Source organism: Fusarium solani, assembly GCF_023522795.1.
Source record: "Fusarium solani strain SB1 chromosome Unknown bctg00000007, whole genome shotgun sequence".
NCBI classification, from domain to species: domain Eukaryota; kingdom Fungi; phylum Ascomycota; class Sordariomycetes; order Hypocreales; family Nectriaceae; genus Fusarium; species Fusarium solani.
The window spans coordinates 1,947,759-1,967,705 of record NW_027072150.1 but is presented as its reverse complement, the minus strand read 5'-3'; the positions used below and the strand labels follow the sequence as shown (position 1 = coordinate 1,967,705).

General features: G+C 51.4%; 10 protein-coding genes across 10 annotated transcripts; 6 read left to right on the top strand and 4 right to left on the bottom strand.

Annotated features, from left to right (window-relative positions):
• Nucleotides 1-666: 666 nt before the first annotated feature.
• MRS44_011531 (uncharacterized protein) lies at nt 667-2,079 on the top strand (the record flags this gene model as incomplete). Its single annotated transcript, XM_065619764.1, has 8 exons — nt 667-741; nt 800-822; nt 909-987; nt 1,036-1,080; nt 1,130-1,287; nt 1,339-1,395; nt 1,444-1,798; nt 1,849-2,079. 8 exons carry the CDS (start codon nt 667-669, stop codon nt 2,077-2,079), a joined length of 1,023 nt encoding a protein of 340 aa, XP_065475836.1.
• A 157-nt stretch (nt 2,080-2,236) lies between these two features.
• On the bottom strand, nt 2,237-3,987 carry MRS44_011530 (uncharacterized protein; the record flags this gene model as incomplete). The annotated part of the gene is made up of 2 exons (XM_046283964.2): nt 2,237-3,804; nt 3,972-3,987. 2 exons carry the CDS (start codon nt 3,985-3,987, stop codon nt 2,237-2,239), a joined length of 1,584 nt encoding a protein of 527 aa, XP_046134754.2.
• A 348-nt stretch (nt 3,988-4,335) lies between these two features.
• Nucleotides 4,336-5,810, bottom strand: MRS44_011529 (uncharacterized protein; the record flags this gene model as incomplete). Its single annotated transcript, XM_046280975.2, has 3 exons — nt 4,336-5,051; nt 5,104-5,716; nt 5,772-5,810. The coding sequence occupies 3 exons, from the start codon at nt 5,808-5,810 to the stop codon at nt 4,336-4,338; spliced, it is 1,368 nt and encodes a 455-aa protein (XP_046134755.2).
• A 630-nt stretch (nt 5,811-6,440) lies between these two features.
• On the top strand, nt 6,441-9,481 carry MRS44_011528 (uncharacterized protein; the record flags this gene model as incomplete). Its single annotated transcript, XM_046275702.2, has 11 exons — nt 6,441-6,680; nt 6,733-6,811; nt 6,877-7,070; nt 7,126-7,183; nt 7,237-7,477; nt 7,656-7,806; nt 8,204-8,326; nt 8,374-8,548; nt 8,601-8,672; nt 8,788-9,001; nt 9,052-9,481. The coding sequence occupies 11 exons, from the start codon at nt 6,441-6,443 to the stop codon at nt 9,479-9,481; spliced, it is 1,977 nt and encodes a 658-aa protein (XP_046134756.2).
• Nucleotides 9,482-9,791: 310 nt separating this feature from the next.
• Nucleotides 9,792-10,569, bottom strand: MRS44_011527 (uncharacterized protein; the record flags this gene model as incomplete). Its single annotated transcript, XM_065619763.1, has 2 exons — nt 9,792-10,086; nt 10,136-10,569. 2 exons carry the CDS (start codon nt 10,567-10,569, stop codon nt 9,792-9,794), a joined length of 729 nt encoding a protein of 242 aa, XP_065475835.1.
• Nucleotides 10,570-11,040: 471 nt separating this feature from the next.
• On the top strand, nt 11,041-12,690 carry MRS44_011526 (uncharacterized protein; the record flags this gene model as incomplete). Its single annotated transcript, XM_046279972.2, has 1 exon — nt 11,041-12,690. The coding sequence occupies one exon, from the start codon at nt 11,041-11,043 to the stop codon at nt 12,688-12,690; it is 1,650 nt and encodes a 549-aa protein (XP_046134759.2).
• A 277-nt stretch (nt 12,691-12,967) lies between these two features.
• Nucleotides 12,968-14,250, bottom strand: MRS44_011525 (uncharacterized protein; the record flags this gene model as incomplete). Its single annotated transcript, XM_065619762.1, has 2 exons — nt 12,968-13,389; nt 13,470-14,250. The coding sequence occupies 2 exons, from the start codon at nt 14,248-14,250 to the stop codon at nt 12,968-12,970; spliced, it is 1,203 nt and encodes a 400-aa protein (XP_065475834.1).
• A 466-nt stretch (nt 14,251-14,716) lies between these two features.
• MRS44_011524 (uncharacterized protein) lies at nt 14,717-15,615 on the top strand (the record flags this gene model as incomplete). The annotated part of the gene is made up of 2 exons (XM_046279403.2): nt 14,717-14,920; nt 14,974-15,615. The coding sequence occupies 2 exons, from the start codon at nt 14,717-14,719 to the stop codon at nt 15,613-15,615; spliced, it is 846 nt and encodes a 281-aa protein (XP_046134761.2).
• A 1,043-nt stretch (nt 15,616-16,658) lies between these two features.
• On the top strand, nt 16,659-17,041 carry MRS44_011523 (uncharacterized protein; the record flags this gene model as incomplete). The annotated part of the gene is made up of 2 exons (XM_046273672.1): nt 16,659-16,830; nt 16,890-17,041. The coding sequence occupies 2 exons, from the start codon at nt 16,659-16,661 to the stop codon at nt 17,039-17,041; spliced, it is 324 nt and encodes a 107-aa protein (XP_046134762.1).
• Nucleotides 17,042-18,400: 1,359 nt separating this feature from the next.
• On the top strand, nt 18,401-19,492 carry MRS44_011522 (uncharacterized protein; the record flags this gene model as incomplete). The annotated part of the gene is made up of 1 exon (XM_046272066.2): nt 18,401-19,492. The coding sequence occupies one exon, from the start codon at nt 18,401-18,403 to the stop codon at nt 19,490-19,492; it is 1,092 nt and encodes a 363-aa protein (XP_046134763.1).
• Nucleotides 19,493-19,947: the final 455 nt, after the last annotated feature.

Here is a 19,947-nt window from a genome sequence, read left to right as displayed (position 1 = left end):
AGAGTGAGGCTATTCCCTGACAACCTAGCTGCTGTCAGCAAGCCATTAATAAACAAATCTCTTAGCTACGTCTTCTCTATAAACCTGATGCCGCGTACCATCGAGGGCATCAATTATGACATTTATACAGTTGGCCGAAGCAACGTTCAGTGCCTCTGGTAAGTAATGTTTATGGTGTTTTCGCATTGAAAAAGACACATCACCGAATTATCAACGAAACCGACATTATTGAGATGGTTATCCATTCCGGCCTTTATGCCTTTGATAAACTTCTCAACTCTGGTCTGAGTATTCAATTCTAACATCTCTATCCTCCTTAGTACTGCTCGCCCACTCTTTGGAAGAGGTCATGTTAACACATCGTCGTTCGCCAAGCTCAGAGGCTCCGGAGTTTTTACCCACCCTACACAACCGTCCGCCCACCACGGGAAGACGCGTTACCCTAGCTCCCGTCGGGACGGATCTTCCCCGAATTAGGCCATCAACTCCATCACGGGTCGAGACCCAATTGGCTCACCTGCAGTTAGTCAGATGAGCGGTGGAACACGACATCGACTGATGGACTCTTTAGCGAGGTGGGGGCGACACAATTGATAAAACCGAGGCATCCCGACAATCTCCCTCTTCCCTGTCAACTCCACGGCGCGTTATTTTTTGCGATCCAACATGGCGGAGACAAAGGACGAGCGTTCGCCGACTCCCCCTGGGGCCGCTCTGCAGGCCGAGACCCAACCTGAAGATGTTGGTTGCTCCTGTCCACACAGGTTCTGGTAACAGTGCTCACTGACATGCATCTCAGGGCGACTCTCTGTATGACAGCGCGTTAGTCTCATCTGCCAGTCACATTCTGTTCTTTTCTAACACGACCCTTAAGAGAGGAAGCTTCTAGTTACCTGTCGTCTCTCAAGTCTAGCATCTACAATTACAGGTGAGGCCGAGCCTAATCCTACCCCGATGACCCCTGATCTGACCAAGACTAGATATGATGTCAGTGTAACAACTTCGAGGTCCGATTCCTTCTCTCACATTGTGTAGAACGGACGCCGCTACCACGCGTTTCGCGAAGGCACCTACCTGGTGGTAAGACTCCGTATAATATGTTGACGCCCATTCTGATAACATAGTGTAGCCAAATGATGACGAAGAACAAAACCGGATGGATCTAGTCCATCACATTTACAGTCTCGTTCTCGACGGAAAGCTTCATCTCGCTCCGATTGGCAAAAGCCCTCAGCGCGTCCTCGATTTGGGTACCGGTACTGGTATCTGGGCCATAGATTTCGCCGAGTGAGTATCATGTGTATCCTTTTTTGGACAATGTTAATAACATGCTTTCAGTGAGTATTCGTCGGCTGAAGTTATTGGAACAGATCTTAGTCCTATTCAGCCCGACTGGTAAGAAATGTCTTTCACCTGCAAGACGAGTTTAACTAACCGAGGCAGGACCCCGCCCAACTGCTTTTTTGAAGTCGATGACTTTGAGGACGACTGGGTATATAAGAAGCCTTTCGATTACATTCATGGCCGTGAACTGGAAGGATGCATCGGTGATGACGAAAAGCTGTTCAAGAAGGCCTTTGATAACTTGAATTCCGGCGGATACTTTGAGCTCCAGGCTCAGCGTGGATGCTTCTTGTCTGACGATGGAACCCACGAGAAGGCCACCAACGCCCAGCGCTGGGCCGCCGGCATCCTCGAGGGAAGCGGCAAGTTTGGAAAGCCCATCGACTGTGCTCATCAGTGGAAGGATGAGTTGATCAAAGTCGGTTTCGTGGACGTTCAAGAGGAAATCCGCAAGGTATGACCCCTGTCTCCGTCTCGAAGACTAGACACTAATCGCAGGTGTAGATTCCGATCGGTCCCTGGCCTAAGGACCCAAAGCTTAAGGAAATTGGCAAGTACCAGTCCGTGCAGACGCGGCAGGCCATTGATTCGTACACGCCCAAGCTTTTCGGTGCAGTGCTCGGTTGGAGCAACGAGGAGATCGAGGTGATTATGGCGCAGGCCAAGAAGGAACTTCAGGATCGTTCTGTTCATTTGTACCTTCCGGTCCATATCATGTGGGGTAGGAAGCCCTGAGACGGACCCTTTAGGAACATCTTTCTACGTACCTAGTTGAGGTAGTTATTGACCCAAGTAATCGCCTTAAACTGTCCGTTTTGAGGATGTGGCCGTTGCTTATAGATAGTGTGAGACTTGTCTCTCCAAGATCTACTTAAAGTAACAATATGTATTACTACAGCATGAGGCCAGATCCAAACTCCTCTAAAACATCTTTCCAGTAGACCCAACTCCGATTGGACTTGTACTGTCTCCACACTGACTTGACAAACTGCAGCGTACCACCACTCGCATGGCTTGGTAGTGACTCGAACCTCGTCGAGACGAGCCGTATTGCCCGTGAAATCCCCACCTGCAAGGTACAAACTCCAGTAGAGGCCGAAGGCTCCAGGTGTCGCAGACCAGCGGCTGCGGAAAGGTAGAGCATAGGATGAATGGTCCGCGATCCCGAGTCCAGCGGAATCTGCTCGAGGGTCTCGAGAAGACGTAGGACCAGTCTGAGTAGAAACTCGGCTCGAGGTGTGGTGTCGACTGAGAGATGATTAAACGCCAGGTGCAGCTGAAGCAGGGCAGCTTGGCGATATGCTTCTGCAGTCTGTAGGAGGTGCGAGATGGGTGTCTTGTCGTCCCGTGTCTCGATAAAGTATCCGTTAACCTCATCCATAAGCACCAGCGTATCAAAGTCCATGGCTAACAATTCTCGCTGGAACTCGTGTGCTAGATATGTGTCGTACAGTGCATCGGTCGCCGAACTGAGATTGCCTCGGACCTTGGTGCGGCATAGAGCCAACACCTGACCAAAGAGATCAATCACCTCGTTTGATATGCCACACCAAGAATTAGGTCGAGTTCCCAAAAGATTGAGGCCTGGGTCATAGGGCAAAGGCGAAGGGCCTGGTGTACCCAAGTCGCCATCAAGCAACTGCATGTCTCGTCGAGCACTGGTTCCGTACTTCCACCTCTTTCTATCGACCCTGCGGGGAATAGAGCCACCGTCGATGGCCGCCAGTACCATCTCCCAGTACGTCAAGGCCTGGCAGAAGTATGCATGGAGAAGCACATCTGCTGCTGACATCTGCATTCCCCAAACCGTGAGCAACTCATGAGCCAAATCAGACCAGGAGTGCTCTCCGGTATCTGGTGTCCCAGACAACGAGGTGCCAAGTTTAAAGACGGCAAACACAAGGTCGACAGTTACCATCGTAGTTTGCACGCTCCGTATCCGGTTCATTTCCTGGTCGACGGCGGCTACTGCCTGTGCTCTCAGGTCCTTGCTGAGATGGGGCATGCTGTACTCGGCGGACATGGCTTGCAGGGTGTAGAATACTGCTTCGGAGGTAGACCACGTATTGCAGGCTAGTCGCCGGTTGTAGTTTGTCTCGGAGTCGAACGTGGAGCGTGTGGGACAAATGTAGCGGAACCAGTGCTCGACCAGGGCGGTTGGCATATGGGTTAGTGTTTTGGCGAGTCCTGAACTCGATATGTGATGCAAAGACTCTGATCCTTCAAAGGACATGATAGGGTTCCATTCGGGGGCATCGCTTGACTGCGCGGTTGCTCTGCAGCAAAGGTCTGTATTTGAGCACAGGGGTGGGATCGTACTAGCAGTGGGCTGACTGTCAATACCAACGCAATCGAATAGGTTCCCTGATACGTCGAGAGTTGCCAAAGCCTCTATGCTGCTGCGTTCACGACTCTCGCTCGCTGCCATGCCTTGAGGAGGAGGCTGATTAGGGCAAGCCACTATCGGCCAATGTTGCTCATATTTGTCCGACCAGCGCAACGGCTGCTGAAAACCAGGACATAAATAGCCAAGCCTGGTACAATTTTTGCAAGCCGGGCGGTTCTCATCGCATTTGATCTACTCAAGTCAAACGCACCGTCCGGGGTAAAACACCAAAGCAACTGACCCTTCTGGATTTGCATTTTGCGCAACCCTGTCGCGATTTTGGCGCACTTTTCCGGGTGCGCTTTACTCGCTGGCTGTCCTCTTCTGGAATTGAGCCCATTACGTTCATGGAATAGCGAATTTGAGAGAGTTGAGATGGAATTGGTGATGGTGAAAGGGGGAGATGATAAAAACCCCGCAGCTTCAATGACGATATCGATAACTACCAACGACGGCACCAATTTAATTTAAAATCGGAAGGGGTCGGCCCGAAAGAGCCCAGCAAACTGATAACACACATGCTCAAGACTTGGCACCTCGTTATGTTCATGAAAGCAATGAATACCTGCGTAGATAAAGCCTGTTCTATTGCTAAAAGTTTTGAACTACTGCTCCTCCCGCCCAAACTTGTTCTGCAAGACACGCAACTTGCTCAAATAAGGATCCTTATCAACATAAGTCCCCCTCAACCACCTCGGCTTCCCAACGTCAGCCATGTCAAATGCCCGTCGCGAGTGCAGGGTCCGCGTGTTGTCAAACAAGACGCAGTCGCCAGGGTTCATCTTGCGCTCAAACAGGTACTCTGGCCGCTGCAGCAGCGCATTGAACTTGACCGCCGCGTCGTGCCAGCGCTCGACTTTGTCGTTGAGAGCTGCGACACCTTCGGCTTCGTGGTTGGAGAATGGGGCTAGGAATGGGGGCCCCCAGTTGATCTTGTCCATGCAGTCGACGAGTGCGGCTTCTGAATCGTCATTCATATCTCTTAAGTAATCCTGCACGTGAGTGTAGATCTTATCACCAATCCGCATGGGCCGCAGGTCAATGACGGGCTTGGTCGTGCGGTATACATTCGCGTTGGGATGGTTATAGTGATAGTTGACAGGGACCGTAGCCAGAGTGTCGAACGCATCCATGTCCGTCCTGAAGAGATCCGCGGCCGCTTTGTAGGCATCGGCAAAAACGCTGGCTCCCCCGGAAGAAGCAGACTGGACGCAGTGGAGGAGTTGAATGTGCGGCGGCTGCTGGAAGTAGAGCAGGTCTGTGTGGAAGCCGAGATCGTGCGACGTGTAGGCGGCGTTGATTGCCTGAGGCACTGTACGCACTGCTATATGTTAGCAGAGAGCCTTGGTGCCTGTCTCACGTTGCAGGCTTACCGTCCCATGTATATCCGTAGAAGGTATCCTTGATCGGTCCGATGCGGGTGGCAATGGTCGCCAAGGACGCTTCCACGCCGGGGACATTGGTGACAAAGGCGAGCCCATCGATACGCAGCTGATTGATAAGCTTATATAACGTCTCATCATCCTTCATGTACGTGTCATAATCGTAGTCAGGCAGGTCAAGACTCTCACGAGGTTCTCGACCCCACAGAACTTGTGACGGGAGACACGATGTGGGCGAGGACGCAGGCTGGCTGAAACCCCGCAAGGTCTCAATGTCCAGCTTTGTAGTATGCTCAGATGTGCAGCCGTGCACATCGTTGTCCCAGCTGATGCTCACAGAGTTCGAGGTGGTATCGACGTCGACCGTTCGCGCTTTGACGTTGGCAGGGATATCGGCGACGGAAAAGAGTCTCTGGTTGGTTGATTCGTGCACGCATGATGGGCAGGGACATGAGTCTCGTAGAAGAACGGCAGAGAAGTTGACAGTCTTTCCATCGATCGGGATAGGCACGGTCGACGGTTGCTCGCCTTCATCGATGCTGGTCGAGGAGTAAGATCGTCGGGAGCGGGCTCCGTCTCCTCCCAACGGCCGGTCGAGCGCAGACTCATAAATGTTAGCATAAACAGGGAGCAGTGTCAATAAGCCAGACGTTACATACCCTGGGCACCAGCGTGTGGCCACTCCTATCCTTCGGCATCAGAGTCCCAGGAGGTAGGTATCGTGTAGTTGAGAGGAGCCGCCTGGAAGGCAAGCCCCCCAGCCTAGGCTGCATCGCTTTCGCAACAATGAACTTCCTAGCGGCCTGCATCTTCAGGGTCTTTTAGATAGGATGGTGTAGATCTTGACAACATTATGAGCAGCGACAGAGGCCTTTTGTACATGAAATTCATTGCTACAACTCTAGCTCGTTTTGCCGCACCGGCTATAATAGCAAAAGTAACAACAGCTGGCTCCAACGATTTCGGTACAATGAATACGAGGCTCCACGGTATTGGAGATTGCTCGTCTTCATGATCTCCTCCGTGTGCAACTCTAACTGGATAAGCTATACCGCTTTGAGTCAACGAACACGACGCCTGCAGCGCGGATTGCCGACGATGCTCTCATTGGCTCCTCGAAGAGAATTCTTGGGCGGGTCGATCGGCAATATCGTACTTTCTTGCTCGAAATGGGAAGGCTTCTCTTGGCGCTCCGGCATCTGCAGCTCACACCTGGCCAAACTTTCATCAATGTCACCATATAAATGGCATCGCCCTTTGACCCAGCTCTCATAGCATAAACCATAAGACAGACATTTCACCATCAAAAGCCTCATCTTCTAAACATCATGGTCCCGTCCGCGCAGCCCAGCCAGACCCAAGCGGTCAAGAAAACACCACTCCAGCTCATCTCCCAAGGTGCCTGTCTACCCGGCATCCCCAAGCATCCCAGCTTTGCCGCAGAGAGGCAATGGATGCTAGAAAAGATGGCACTCGCCTTCCGAGTGTTTGCACGCTTGGGTTATACAGACGGTATGGCAGGCCACATCTCCATCAGAGACCCAGAGAACCCACATACATTCTGGACGGTATGTTGTCGCCTGGTTGGCGCGAGCTCTCTTCAATGTTAACTTGTTTTAGAATCCACTGGCGGTACATTTTGCGCTACTCAAGGCTAGCGACATGATTCTGGTCAACTATGAGGGTGTTCCTATTGGCGGTACGTTACCCATGTTGTTAGTCCAGTACAATTGGCCCATCTCAGCACTGACATGTCGTCCCCAGGAAACATGAACCGGCCTGCTAATTCAGCAGGCTTTTTCATCCACAGTGCGGTCCACAAAGCCCGACCGGACGTTGTGGCTGCCTGTCACACCCATAGCCCGCACGGTATGGCGTGGAGTGCCTTTGGACGGCCCCTGGAAATGCTGACCCAGGATGCCGCCTATCTCTATGGTGATGCTCAGGCAGTATACAAGGTTTGAGTTTGAACTCTACCGCACTCACCACGATTAATCTAACAGCAGAGTGCAGGACTTTGGAGGTGTTGTCCTCACACAGGAGGAAGGCGACCGAATTGGTGCCGCCCTCGGTACGTTTCCCATCCTCTAATCCACACCCCAGGCCATGCTGACAAACTATCAGGCCCTAGAGGGAAGGGGATGATATTGCAGAACCACGGCCTCCTTACAGTTGGTTCCACTGTCGACGAGGCATGCTTCCTGATGACCCTGATGGAACGCGCATGCCAGACCCAACTGCTCGCAGAAGCCGCGGCGGCAAATGGACTGGCCAAGGTCTACATCCCGGAGGAGAGCGCCAAGTACACGTTTGAGAACTCGAGTGATCCCGAGACGCTGTATTGGGAGGGCCAGCCGGACTTGCAGTACGAGGAGTACATGGCCAAAGGAGAACATCGGGGCTAGATACATTGAGAGTGAACTCAGTTATTTCACTTGATCAGTAGCACTTGATAATAGCAAGAATAAATCAAAGTAGTCCGAAGTAGCCGCCTTCATCTTAAGGATGCGCTTTTATCTTTTCTTTAACTCCGGTTGCACCAGGGGTGGGGAGTTCACGCTAGGACTTCACGAGGAACCCGACCCAGGCACGGAAAAGAGCATCGCCTGGTTTTACGTCCGAAGCCGTGCCGGCTTTTTCACACCCGAAGCCGGTCCAAACAGCTGGACTTCGGAGCTTCTCGTTGATACTCGGGTGTTGCGCAGTCGCTCATTGAAACGGGAGTCGTTTAATCGGACATAATATACTCCAGTACTCACCTACTTCTCAATGAATGGTGTATATATTTCAACATCCCTTCACCATTTCTTACAACTATCATTTTACTTTTGCACACATCTCATCAACACGGGCATCATGGTGTTTAACCAGGACAGCGATAACCGTGAAAACACCCTGCAAAGCTCAGCAGACGAAAGAGAGGGAAAGTTTACTCCCCTAACCCTTTCTACCTCTCAATCTCCGCCCCCAGATGGCGGGTTCACAGCATGGTGTGTAGTGGTGGGAGCTTGGTGCACCTCATTCTGCAGTTTCGGGTGGTTGAACAGTGAGCTTGAGCCCTGGCGTCTTATACTACCTTGCATCCGTTTAGCTGACTCCTGTCACAGGTATTGGCATATTCCAGGATTATTACGAGAGAGAACTCCTCAAGGGATACTCTTCAAGCACAGTCGCGTGGATCCCGTCTCTTCAGGTCTTCTTCATGTCAGCTGCGGTGAGTTGACTGTATGGCCATCTTGGACTGTACTGACAAGCAGTCAGGGCCCTGTCGTCGGTCACGTCTATGACAGGCATGGCCCGAGAGTCCTGATCATTGTTGGCGCCTTTATGCACGTCTTTGGTTTGATGATGGCTTCCATCTCCAAGGAGTACTATCAGCTATTGCTTTCTCAGGGAGTGTGTAGCGCGATCGGCGCAGCCGCCATCTTTCAGCCAGGTGAGTGGCTTTCATCCTCGCCAATTCTAGTATAATTCTAACTGGGAATCAGCCCTGAGCTCTGTCTCGGGCTGGTTTGACAAGCGGAGGGGTGCTGCCTTTGGCGTGCTAATGACCGGCTCAAGTACAGGCGGCGTGATTTTTCCCATCATGATCACTCACCTCATCCCAAAACGGATGGGCCATGCGCATCGCGGCATTCATCATCCTATTCTTGCTCGTCATTGCATCCCTCACAGTCAAGCGTAGGGTGCGGCCTACTCTCACCAAGCTCACCGCCGAGGATCTTCACCGACCTCTCCGGGAAACGGTTTTCTTGCTCGTTCTTATCGGGTTTGCTCTTCTTAGTTTTGGAGTCTACGTACCAATCAACTTTTTGGTTCCCTCAGCCATCGCTAACAGTATGTCGGTTTCCCTATCGCAATATCTTGTCTCCATATTCAACGCCACGAGGTAGGCTATCCTCAGTTTTCTTTCATGGACCTTTGCTAAGTGCACTCTAGTCTCTTTGGGCGGCTCACAGCCGGATTTCTGAGCGACAAGGTTGGACGATACAACATGTTCTTTATGGTCTGCAACGTCAGCGGTATCCTCATCTTAGCGCTCTGGATCTCAGGATCTAGCAATGTGGCAAACATCTTGTTCGCTGCATTTTTCGGCTTCTTCTCTGGAGCGTACGTGTCGCTGTCACCGGCACTCGTGGCCCAGATTTCCCCGCCCAAGGAGTTCGGATACCGCAGCGGCCTCTTGTTCTGCTCGGCAGCGATTCCAGGCTTGGTTACAAGTCCTGTTGCTGGAGCGATTCTGTCTCACAGTCATGGAAGCTACACCAACATGAAGATTTATGCAGGAGTCTTTTGCTTGGCTGGAACTTGGTTGGTTGGAGTTGCCCGTTTAATGAAGACGGGTCCCAAGCTGTTGGCCAAGTTCTAGTGGAGGGATACAAGGGTCACAAAAAGTGATTGCTGATTACTAGTATCGCCCAATATTTAGAGGGTTATGAAGGACGCGGCGAGGCATGGGAGAAAGAGTGAGGAGATTGTATAAATAATGAACGGGGGACTACCTATACAACGCAACTATTCTTTGTTCATTTAGAGCTTTTACACTCTCACCAAATAGACCTTAGACGTCCCTCAACTTCGGATAGTTTCCTTAACGAGAGTAGAGGGACCGTCCGCCTCTGAGTTTTGAAACTCAGCACCGAGATCATATCCATCCATAGTGTCAGGAAACCCGAGCATCACATGTTGCATCGCCAAAGACCGATATTACAGGGTTTTGGCGCGGTTCGAGCGGCTAATCTTGGCCCTTTGAGCGAGCATGTGTCCATATAAGATGTAAAAGGCTTCTTGAAGTCAGTATTGAACACCTGGAATTGACATTCGACTCTCATACCGGGAGCGTAAATAGCTAATCCAAACCAGAGCAGATACTGATATGTCGAATTTCGAGCTTTGGATGGCTCAATAACTCTGTAGACAAGACGCGCCTCGGATAGGATCCCGATGGGATAGAGTACAATGAACAAATTGTATCTTGGCAGTGGTCAGTATTTCTCAGTCATTATATCGAGACTTTTCATACCTTGCCCACAACAGGATCGACGGCACAGACGAAGTCCCCGTCTGAAAAGCAAAATACAAATATCTCACTGAATCAGCCAGATTCCAAGCCATGAGCATATAACTATACGCCGCCTCCTCTGCCGCAACATCTGGGTAATTTCTAGTAATAGCCCAAACAATTGTGTTGCGACCAGCCACCTGCAAAGTCGTTGTCGCCGGTGGAGCCCGGACGAGACCAGTCAGAGCGTGGACGACCTCCAAGGCAGTCAGAGTCTCACTCCATCGCGCTGTGGCGCTCAGTTTGTCCCAAACGGCGACATTGCCGCCAGTGGTCCACAGGTAGGCGGTGCTGAGCAGGATGCAGACCCGAAGGAGCGCTGATAGGAGATTATAGATGCAGAGGTACACGTTCGAAACCCTGCGGGGCTGCGTTTGCGATGTTGATCGCGCCATGGTTTGCGAATGCGAAGATGACGGGTTTAAAAAAAACTCAAGCCACATTCAACCACGTTGCTAATTTCTCACCTCGGCCCAAGTTGTTCGCTAGCTAAGCGTGGAGAAAACCTCGGCCTCGCAACAGAATTTCCTATTTGGGATGTTTCCCCGGTTCAACTGCCGGGGCTTGTCACTGAGATTCGACCATAGGGGCTTGTCGTTGATCGACATTTAGACTCTCCTCGCAAATGGATGTCGATATCTGGACCTACGGATCCCACGGTATTTCAGCCCTGCGGTGCTTTTGTTTGCGTGTAGCAAGGGGGAAGGGCTGATTCGCTATCGGTATTTATTCTTCAAGATGGCAAGATTCACTCGTCACATTTCTTTCCTTCCAGTGTATCTTTCCTCGCTTGAGTCTACCGCCAAACATTTAGATACACATCTAGACGCAATACTACAGCGCTAGCAATTGCGCTCCTCCTTGCAATGACAAAATTTGGTTCGTCGTCCTACAAGTCGCCACTCGGCAAGATTGGCCCAGACTATGTCGAGCTAGAATCAATCGCCTCGCGATCAAACTCCATCGATGAAGCAGCTCCCCCGAATCCTCAGTACACTGGCAAGATAAACCCACTGGACGAGCAACTACGCCTATGGAGAGCCATCCGGCGGTTCCCAAAGGTGGCAACCTACTGTCTCGTTATGAACATCGCCGTCGTCGGTCTCGGCTACACGCTCGTCATCAACGCCGCCATTCTCGGCAACAACGCATTCATGCAGGACTTTGGCACGAAATACAAGGGGAAATGGATTATTCCTCAGCCATACACATCTCTCTGGACCGCCTTTGTTCCCATCGGTGGAGTCATTGGTGCTCTTCTTGGAGGATGGCTGCAAGGCCGCCTTGGACGAAAGTTCACCTTCATGACTGGCAGCCTCTTTTACGCAGTTGGGGCATCAGTTGTGTTCAGTTCTTCATTACCCGAGGCCCGAGATATGAAGAGAATCATTCTGACTGCCGGAGTCGCTGTTCAGGGCCTTGCTGTCGCCCTGCTTCAGACAGTAACCAACACCTACCTTTCAGAGGTGACGCCGATTTCACTGAGAGGACCTGCAATGGCCATGATTCCAACCTTTACCTTGCTTGGCCAGCTTCTGGGATCAATGGTGGTGTTTCTAGTGGGAGATATCAAAGGAAGCAGGGCATATCAAATTCCCTTTGGTTCCCAGTGGATCTTTGCCGCCATCGCTTTTCTCCTCTCCCTCATCATCCCCGAAAGCCCTATTCATCATCTGCGAAAGGGAAAGCACGACAAGGCTATGAGAGCTGCGAGACGACTGTACTCTCCCAAGGTCCCCGAGCATACCGCACTGAAGGTATTTCACGTCATCCTCGCAGAGGAAGCTGCACTGGGCAAGGCCACCTATATCGCCTGCTTCCGAGGAGTCAACCGTCGTCGAACTCTTATTGTACTCCTTGCCAGTGCCATTCCGGCCATGTTTGGCTTGGATCTCTTGTCAAACACACCATACTTTCTGAATACTATCGGTATTGAAGAGCCTACCAACATGCTGTTTCTGATCGGTGGAATCGTCGCCGGTATGCTGGCTAATGCTGCGGGTATCTTTGTGCTGTCGCGCCGAGGCATGCGTATTATGACACTCGTGACCATGAGTCTGGCCGCTGTCTTCTGGGCTGTGATGGGTGTGTCCGGCTTCTGGGGTGGAGACATCCCGGCGTATGTTGCTGCTGGAGTCTTGATGTCCGTCATCATCGTCTGCGGCCTCGGCGCTTGGCCAGCGAGTTACGCCTACATCGGACAGACCAGCTCTATGCAAGTTCGAGCATTGACTCAGGGTCTAGTTGGTGTACTGTCTCAGGGCTTGTCTGCCATCATGAACGCGATACTGCCTGTTCTCTACAACCCAGACTCGGGCAACATGGGTGGCAAGCTTGGATTTGTGTATACGGGACTCTGTCTGATTGCTGTGGTCCTAGCATGGCTATTCTTGCCAGAGCTTAAAGGGCGAAGTGTGGTGGAGGTTGATAGGATGTTTGAGATGAGGCTGTCCACGAGGCACTTTGCGAAATTCAAGCTGGACGCCTACGAGCCACGGAGGGGAGAAACTGCTTGAGTAAATGAATTTAGACGGTTCACTCATAAGGGTATTTTTTGTTGTTTTTGTGGGCATTGGATGGAATGATTATACTGGCAGAACCAATCTTTGTATTGGAAAGAATTCGAGCCGACAGATAGGTTGTATGGGGAGTTATGCGATATTGCAACTCAGAATAACGTTGTGTTGTCAGCTACAGCCTTTTCTATTGCTCCCTGTGTGATGTACTGATCAATAAAGACCATCGGCCTGATATTTCTATCCCCACAAATCAGCCCAACTTCAACCCTCCCATCTATGTCTGAAGGAACTGGCGCTTCGAAAACGAAAGATTGAATCCCTCTTCAGCTTCAGCATCTCTTTTGCGCTTCCTCAAAGGGGTAAAGATGCTCTCATCAAACGGCACAGTCCTATCCGATGTATCAGAGTCACTCGATTCGTCCTCATCCTCATCCTGGTCTTCATGTGTGAGAGATTCATCCTGTGGGGGCCTCAGGGCAGCCAAAGTCTCGTCTTGTAGCCGGTCATATCGCCAACACACTTCGTACTTGTTCCCGACCAAAATGTGCATAAACCACAGGGCAAGGTTTATGGTCCATGTTTCGTGGTTTTCCAAGTCCCCCTGGCGATGATTCGCCCAAGGAATGGAGATGTATTCCATCAGTCCGTCTCGAATCAGTTGTCTCTGCAGCATCTTCGTGTCTTGGGGCCCATCAGCTACAAAAGTCAGCGTTTAGCCTCGGTTTAAGGGAGAGACACAGGATACTTGCCGGACTTTATGCTCCGGGGCCTGACACGGAAGATGAAGGCTTCATGGCAGGTAAGAATGCAGCCGTAGCGACACATGTTCTGTATGCAGTAGGTGTACGCTTGCTTGATAGGCCAAGCCAAGTCGTGACCCGATCGTCCTCGCTCCCACTCTCCAGACTCGTTGATAAGGGGTACTTCAGCGATCCACTTGCTCTTCCATTTCTCTGCCGGCTTATACTCTTTCGGAAACCTCTCAGGTCGGTGGGTATCACGGTCAGGGTCGTCGGTACGAGGGCTGGTATTCCGCAAAGTTGTGCCCGAGTCTGGCCGTAGTCCCCGAAGTGATTGCATTCTTGGCGTCTTCGCCTCGATCGAACATTCTCTGCGAGGCAATTGACGCTGTTTCTCAGGCCTTGGAGGAGGCTCTGAAAGCTCATCATCTTGCGGGGCGTCCCCTTTGGACCACACAGCCGAGTGAAATTCTTGACGGATTGGACGGAGAGCCGCGGTAACGATCCTTTTGGTCCATACGGCATACAATTCTCTGGTGTCGTCTTCATTCCGCTCAACACAATCCGTTTCATCGTCGATGTCGGGATAAGCAGGAAGATCTCGGCCCTCCCGACGAGCTTCTTCCAGCAGACGGCCTCCAAATGATGCCTTGAAGACGTTGAAGTCGTGAAACTCGTCCCATTTCTTGATCTGTTTCGGAGCGTGCCACTTTTGATTGCGCGAATTGGTCTTTCGTTTCGGTGGGCGATGCGAGACAATCGGGTTCGGGTGGGTGAGAAACTCGAGGATCGAGGTGGCTGGTTCCGTTCCGGTCATGGCTAAATTTGAAACACGAGAGATAAAACGAAGCACTACGCTCTACTACGCAGAAGAGGTTGGAATGCAACCCGAGGTGACACGAGACAGAGCCTAGGCCAGGGGCTGGCCAAGGGATGAATCTGGCCAATTTAAAGACGCCGGACGCGCCGTGAGACCTCCTGCACACCCTCTTCTCATTATCAATGAACTCAAAAAGCGAGTCGCATGTACGTTGGTGATATCCTTGCAGCAAAGCACCTCTCGTTGGCTGCATGTCAACCTCGTGACCCCCACAGACGCCATCCCGCCAGGCCGATTGGAGCTAACGGGCCGTCCCTTGCTCCCGTCATGCACGACAGCGCCATGTCATCAGCTCGAGGCAGGTAACATGCGTTATAAAGTTCCCAAGGGGGGACATGTCTCGCAGCCAACATGTTGCCGCTGTCAAATACCCCTCAGCTTTTGCACATGCTCTGACCTCGAGATGCCCAAGCGTCGACAGCCCCCAAAGCCACTCCCGAAGGAGCTGCCAATGTGTGATGGGCCGAAACTTGGATTGTTCCAGCACCATGGATCCCGCATCCAATGGCTTGAGAGGCTCAACAAAGATGACGAAGATGAGGATTCGCCAACAGAGGGCTACGTATTCCGCGCAAAGATTCGCAACCGAGAATACGCAATCAAAGTTGTAAGAAGAAAGTGGTCGCCAGGTATCGCGCGCTGATGGTTGTTTTGCTCAAGTTCAAATTTCACGATCCTAGGAGCGACGACTACTTCTGGGAGCCCCTTGTGGGCGAGGACATCAGTTTACAGACGGTCGCCTATTACACGGACCCGTTCTATGCCGAATGCAGAGCCTATGGTCGAATTCAAGAAGCCATCAAGAAAGGCTACTTGAAGCCCGACATTGTCGTCCCTTGCCATGGATTCTTCTTTCTTCAAGAAAGAGACGAAAAAATCCTTCAAAGCCGCAACATCGATCTTGAGGGAGACCAGGTGGATCCAGAATATCAGCGTGCCACGCCAGGAGGATACAGACCCAGGGCCATTGTCAAAGACCTCGCATCCGCAAATCCGGGTGTCAACCAAGACAACCTATACCAGGTTCTTGGGGATATCGTAAGGCTGAATAGCCAGCGAATTTTCAATATGGATATCCGGCTCGACAACTATAGGGACGGAAAGCTTGTGGATTTTGGGTCATCGTGGACAGAGCCGCACATTCTCTTGGATGCGTTGGACGAGGAGGCGGCTGACGAGTCAAGACTGGCGGATCGGACCAAGTTCAGCCAAATGGTTGAGGATGAAAAGATACCCAATCCCAGGAAGATTATTATAGCTGTCCATCGTATGAGGCTGAGGCCTCGACGGGTACGAGTTTAACATAGTGTTGATCCATAATTTTTGCATTTCTGAGCTGCAGGCAGGATGATCACTACCAAGGGATAGGTATTTAAGGCGGGTTGTTGCTGAGATGCTGGCATCAACCAGGTGTCAATTGTGAGCTGTTTATGTGATTAACGCCTCGACTCGACAATGTTTCATTGCCACAGTTAGTTTCAGCAAACCATGAAGAACACTAAGACATTTCATTGATCTAGTTTAGATGTTTAACAACGCTGCTCAGAGCCGGTCACGCGTGATGAACGTCCTGAATGTTCGCCCGAGAAAGCGCTGCAGAAGGGTCTCAAGAAATGTCTTTATAGTCCCCATACTGTTAATAGTAGCGATGATGGCGATGTTCTTTTTTGCCTTCTCTCATGATGGCTTGCTCTACAATTCGGAATGATGGCGCTTTTTGAATGCAGTCTCATCAGGCACAGTAGCAAAGAATACAACTTCAGTAGTGGCATTTGCACATGGACCCGTCGGTCTATCATTAAGACAAAAACACCAAACTTAACCTCGGTAAGCCCTTTTTTCCTCGTTGTGAATCTCACCGTCGGCCAGGTTTTCATATCAACTTTCTTTAATAGTGGCGGTATTACTTGAGGTGTAATGGTGACTGCCTACCCTGCCTACCCTGTATTCAAACATCACTGCGAGAGTGCCTACCATCTGCCATTTCGACCTGTTGGCTCATACAACAGCGGGTTCCCCATTGTGATTTTGTTTAAATCTTCAGAACCTTCTGCGATTTCCATCTTTGTCCGCGCGTCGTTGTTCTGTTTTTGAGATCTCGATCTAGACGTACACTGACGTCATCATTTGACGCGTCGTTTAGCGCCAGAGAAACCAAAGCTCTCGTCATGTGAGGTCGAAAACGTGCGAGTCCTGTTTTCGTCAGATCTATGACGTCAACATGGCTGCAAGACAACAACAGTCGCTGCCTAGACTGCACGACATAAAACCACCCATTTCCTCTCTTCAACGCCATCGTCAAGGCTCTTTCTCATATCCGAAACGATAGAAGAACCAATATCGCCATGTTTTCCGCCACCATCATCTCCTTCCTCCAGCTCTGGCTCGCATCGCTTGCCTTTGCTGCCCCTCTCGCTGAAGGAGGGGTCGAGGCAACCAAGGCCAACCCGTGGCAGTACGGCACCGGCGGTGGAATCATCGGCTTCATCATTCTCGTTCTTGACATCCTTGTCTGGAGTACGCTGTCCTGCTTTCTCCCCTGCTCGTGTACCATGCTAACAGATGTCCCCTCACAGTCGAAGTCCTCCAGTCGAACCGTCCCCCCATGCACAAGCTTCTTTGGTGCCTGGTCGTCTTCATCTTCCCCGTCGTCGGCATGATCATCTACTGGTTGTTCTCGAACCGCAAGGAGCACCAGCGGGGTGCCGGATACCAGCCAGTTGGCTAAATGCTGTACCTTTGATCGCTGTCGTTTGCCTGGCAAGGATACGAGTTACGAGCTTAGCATGGCGCGAGGGAAAGCGATCAGGGTAGATCGATGATGAGACATGAGATGACTTTCGAGGACTGGTTGATTATTCGGCGTTGGGATCGAGTAGCAGGCGGAATACGGAACACCAAGACTGGCACCCCTTCTTTCAGGACAGTGGAATCTACTTATTGAAACATCGTGTTTGTCACTACCGTGGAAAGGGGCCCTGCTGCATGCGTTGTGTGATTATTCTCGTCCCTTTTGCATCTTCTTTCGTTCTTCGAAGGCCTTGCGCTGTCTGCTTTCTGTACCTCTGTCTGGACCTGTTGCCACTTGGAACCTTCGACGCTTCGCCCAGTCGGACAGGAGCCGATGCTCAAACCTGTCGTACTACTTAGCCTCGGTGCTACTAGATTCCTTGCCTGACACCTGGACAGGGTGTCAGCCAGTGCCTTTGAGTGCTACAAAGGAGAAACACTGCGGCTTAACCTGGAAGACCTTGAGAGGATCTGTAGAGTGGGCGCCCAATTCGCGTATTGAGTCTCCAGCTTGGTATCGAACCTAAGGACACCAGATTCGATCCCCTCGCGAACTGCTGAAACCGTTCTTGGATCCCGCAGGGCAAGATGAACACTGAAATACATGGTTCGCGTGAGGCCCAAGTTTGCTAGTTTCCCAAAGTTAATGTTTGGATTCTCCTGGCTTTTCAGCTTTCAGAGAACAGACTTGTTCACACAGATGAATCTTAGCCATGTCCCTTCGATTGCTCTTCTGTACAACAATGGCTAGCCACATGGCCGTGACGGACCAAGACTTGAAAAACAAAGAACTCAGGTTGCTACTGTCGGCTCGGCGGAAGAATCCATGACTTGCTATTTCTTCCGTTTAGAATACTTGCTCACCTATAAGAGGTTAGTAATGTCTTACTATTGAATGGTATTCATTGAAATAGGCTACCAATTGGCATCTTTGTATGTGGGCGGAGGCACTTGGATCCGGTATAAGCCGGCTCGACGTTATGTGGTTTCTCCCACAACACCACCTGGATCCCTAGCCTCGGAGAATTCCCATGAGCTGAAAAAGAACCATGTCATTTCTGGAACAAGGTTGATGCTGATTGCACAGCTCAGTTTGGCGAAACTTCATTTTAAATGCCCCCTTAATGACGTAATCTCACTATAGCGTTCATGCGATCCATGCTCCTTCGGCCTCTTTGTTCGGACTCATTTCCATGGCCAATCCACAACGACAGCAACAAGCGAATATTAAGAACGACATCCAATTGAGATTCAACGCGGCACAGCAGCGAAACTACGGCACAATCATCGATCAGTCATGTCATCAATTGAGGAACAGGCTCGACAGCGGCTGATACAGCAAGCTCAGCAGCGACAATTGCAGCTCATGGCCGCAAGACAACAGCAACAAATCCAATCCACGAACCAGACAGGACAGCAGATGGGAATGGCCATGGGCTCATCCAACGCTCCAACAGGTTTATCCATGGCCACAGCCCACGACGATATCCCCATCACAAGTCCCAGTGACTTTGACCTCTTTCACGGTCGGGCCACTTCACACCCCGACTTCGTCTCGTTTCAGGCTGCCTGCCGGAATGGACCCTTATCTGCCGTCGAGTCGATCGTCACCTCCGAGCCTCGCTCACCCGCTTTTCTTCACCAAGGATTGGTTATCGCACTTGGGGCCGGAAATATCGAGGCTGCTCGTTACCTTCTCGGATATGGTGCTCCTGTCACTCGCCAAACACCGCCACATGTTTTGTCGGCGCCTAAAGACCGGCAGATTGCTTTCTTTGAGCTTTTGACGCAGCATGGCTGGACCCCTAACACCCCGGGCTTCTACGGCGCGACACTTCTTCCCAGAGTTGTCACCGACGACAGCCTCGTCGAGTGGTTCCTCACACATGGTGCGGACCCAAATCTGGGCGTTCAACGTGATAACCGCGATCGCTTTGGTGGGCCCGAGACAGACTCCTGCGCCGCACTCGAAATAGCCGCATCGCGAGGCAGCGTTGAATCAGTGCGCAAGCTCCTCGACGCTGGTGCACGCATGGAAAATGGTTCGCCGCTATATTTCGCAGCAGGTGCTCGCCCTCCAAACGCAAACCCACACGCATCCCCAGTCACGCCAAGCAAGGATTTCGACGAAGCCAGGATCCCCATTATGGCACTCCTCATCGAGAAAGGCGCAGACGTGAACGGCAAGCTCCAGTCCCGCCACATGACAGCTCAGTACCCCATCGTCAACGCCGTCCTAGCCGGAGCTGTGGAGAGGGTGAGATGGCTGCTGAACCAGGGGGCGGATCCTAACCTGCGAGGCGCTTATGGCAGCGCGGTCGAGTATGCACGAAAGGCGGGGAGCGACGAGATGAAGTTGGTTCTTGGGATTGATTCGGTGGAGACGTAGGGCCAGCCTTGTTAGGTATACCCATGTAGTGTTTGGCGAGGTGACCATTCATGTTGTTGATGTGGAAAAGCCGTCAGACTTGAGTGTTTAGCCTGCGGTGATGTGCACAACTCAATCTCCAAAGTTAGTACAGATCGATTAAGAACTTTGACAGATATGCCTAGTTACAGTCATAAACTAGAATTAAGGCTATTGGAACAATGAAAAACTCTACGACGTCGTGTTAAAAACCTCTCTTTGACTTACCTGTAGGGCTGATGATTGCAATTTCACCTCATCGTGGAGCCGCTGCCAGCTTCCCCTGTCAATCAACATGACACGGCCCCCAAGGACCAAGCTAATTACACTTTACGCGTTCTTTCCACCTGCAATGAAACAAAGGAATCTAAGCCGAATGCGGTTCATGGGAGATTCCGCCCTCATGTCCGTCGGCCCCGAAGAGCAGCGTGCATGGT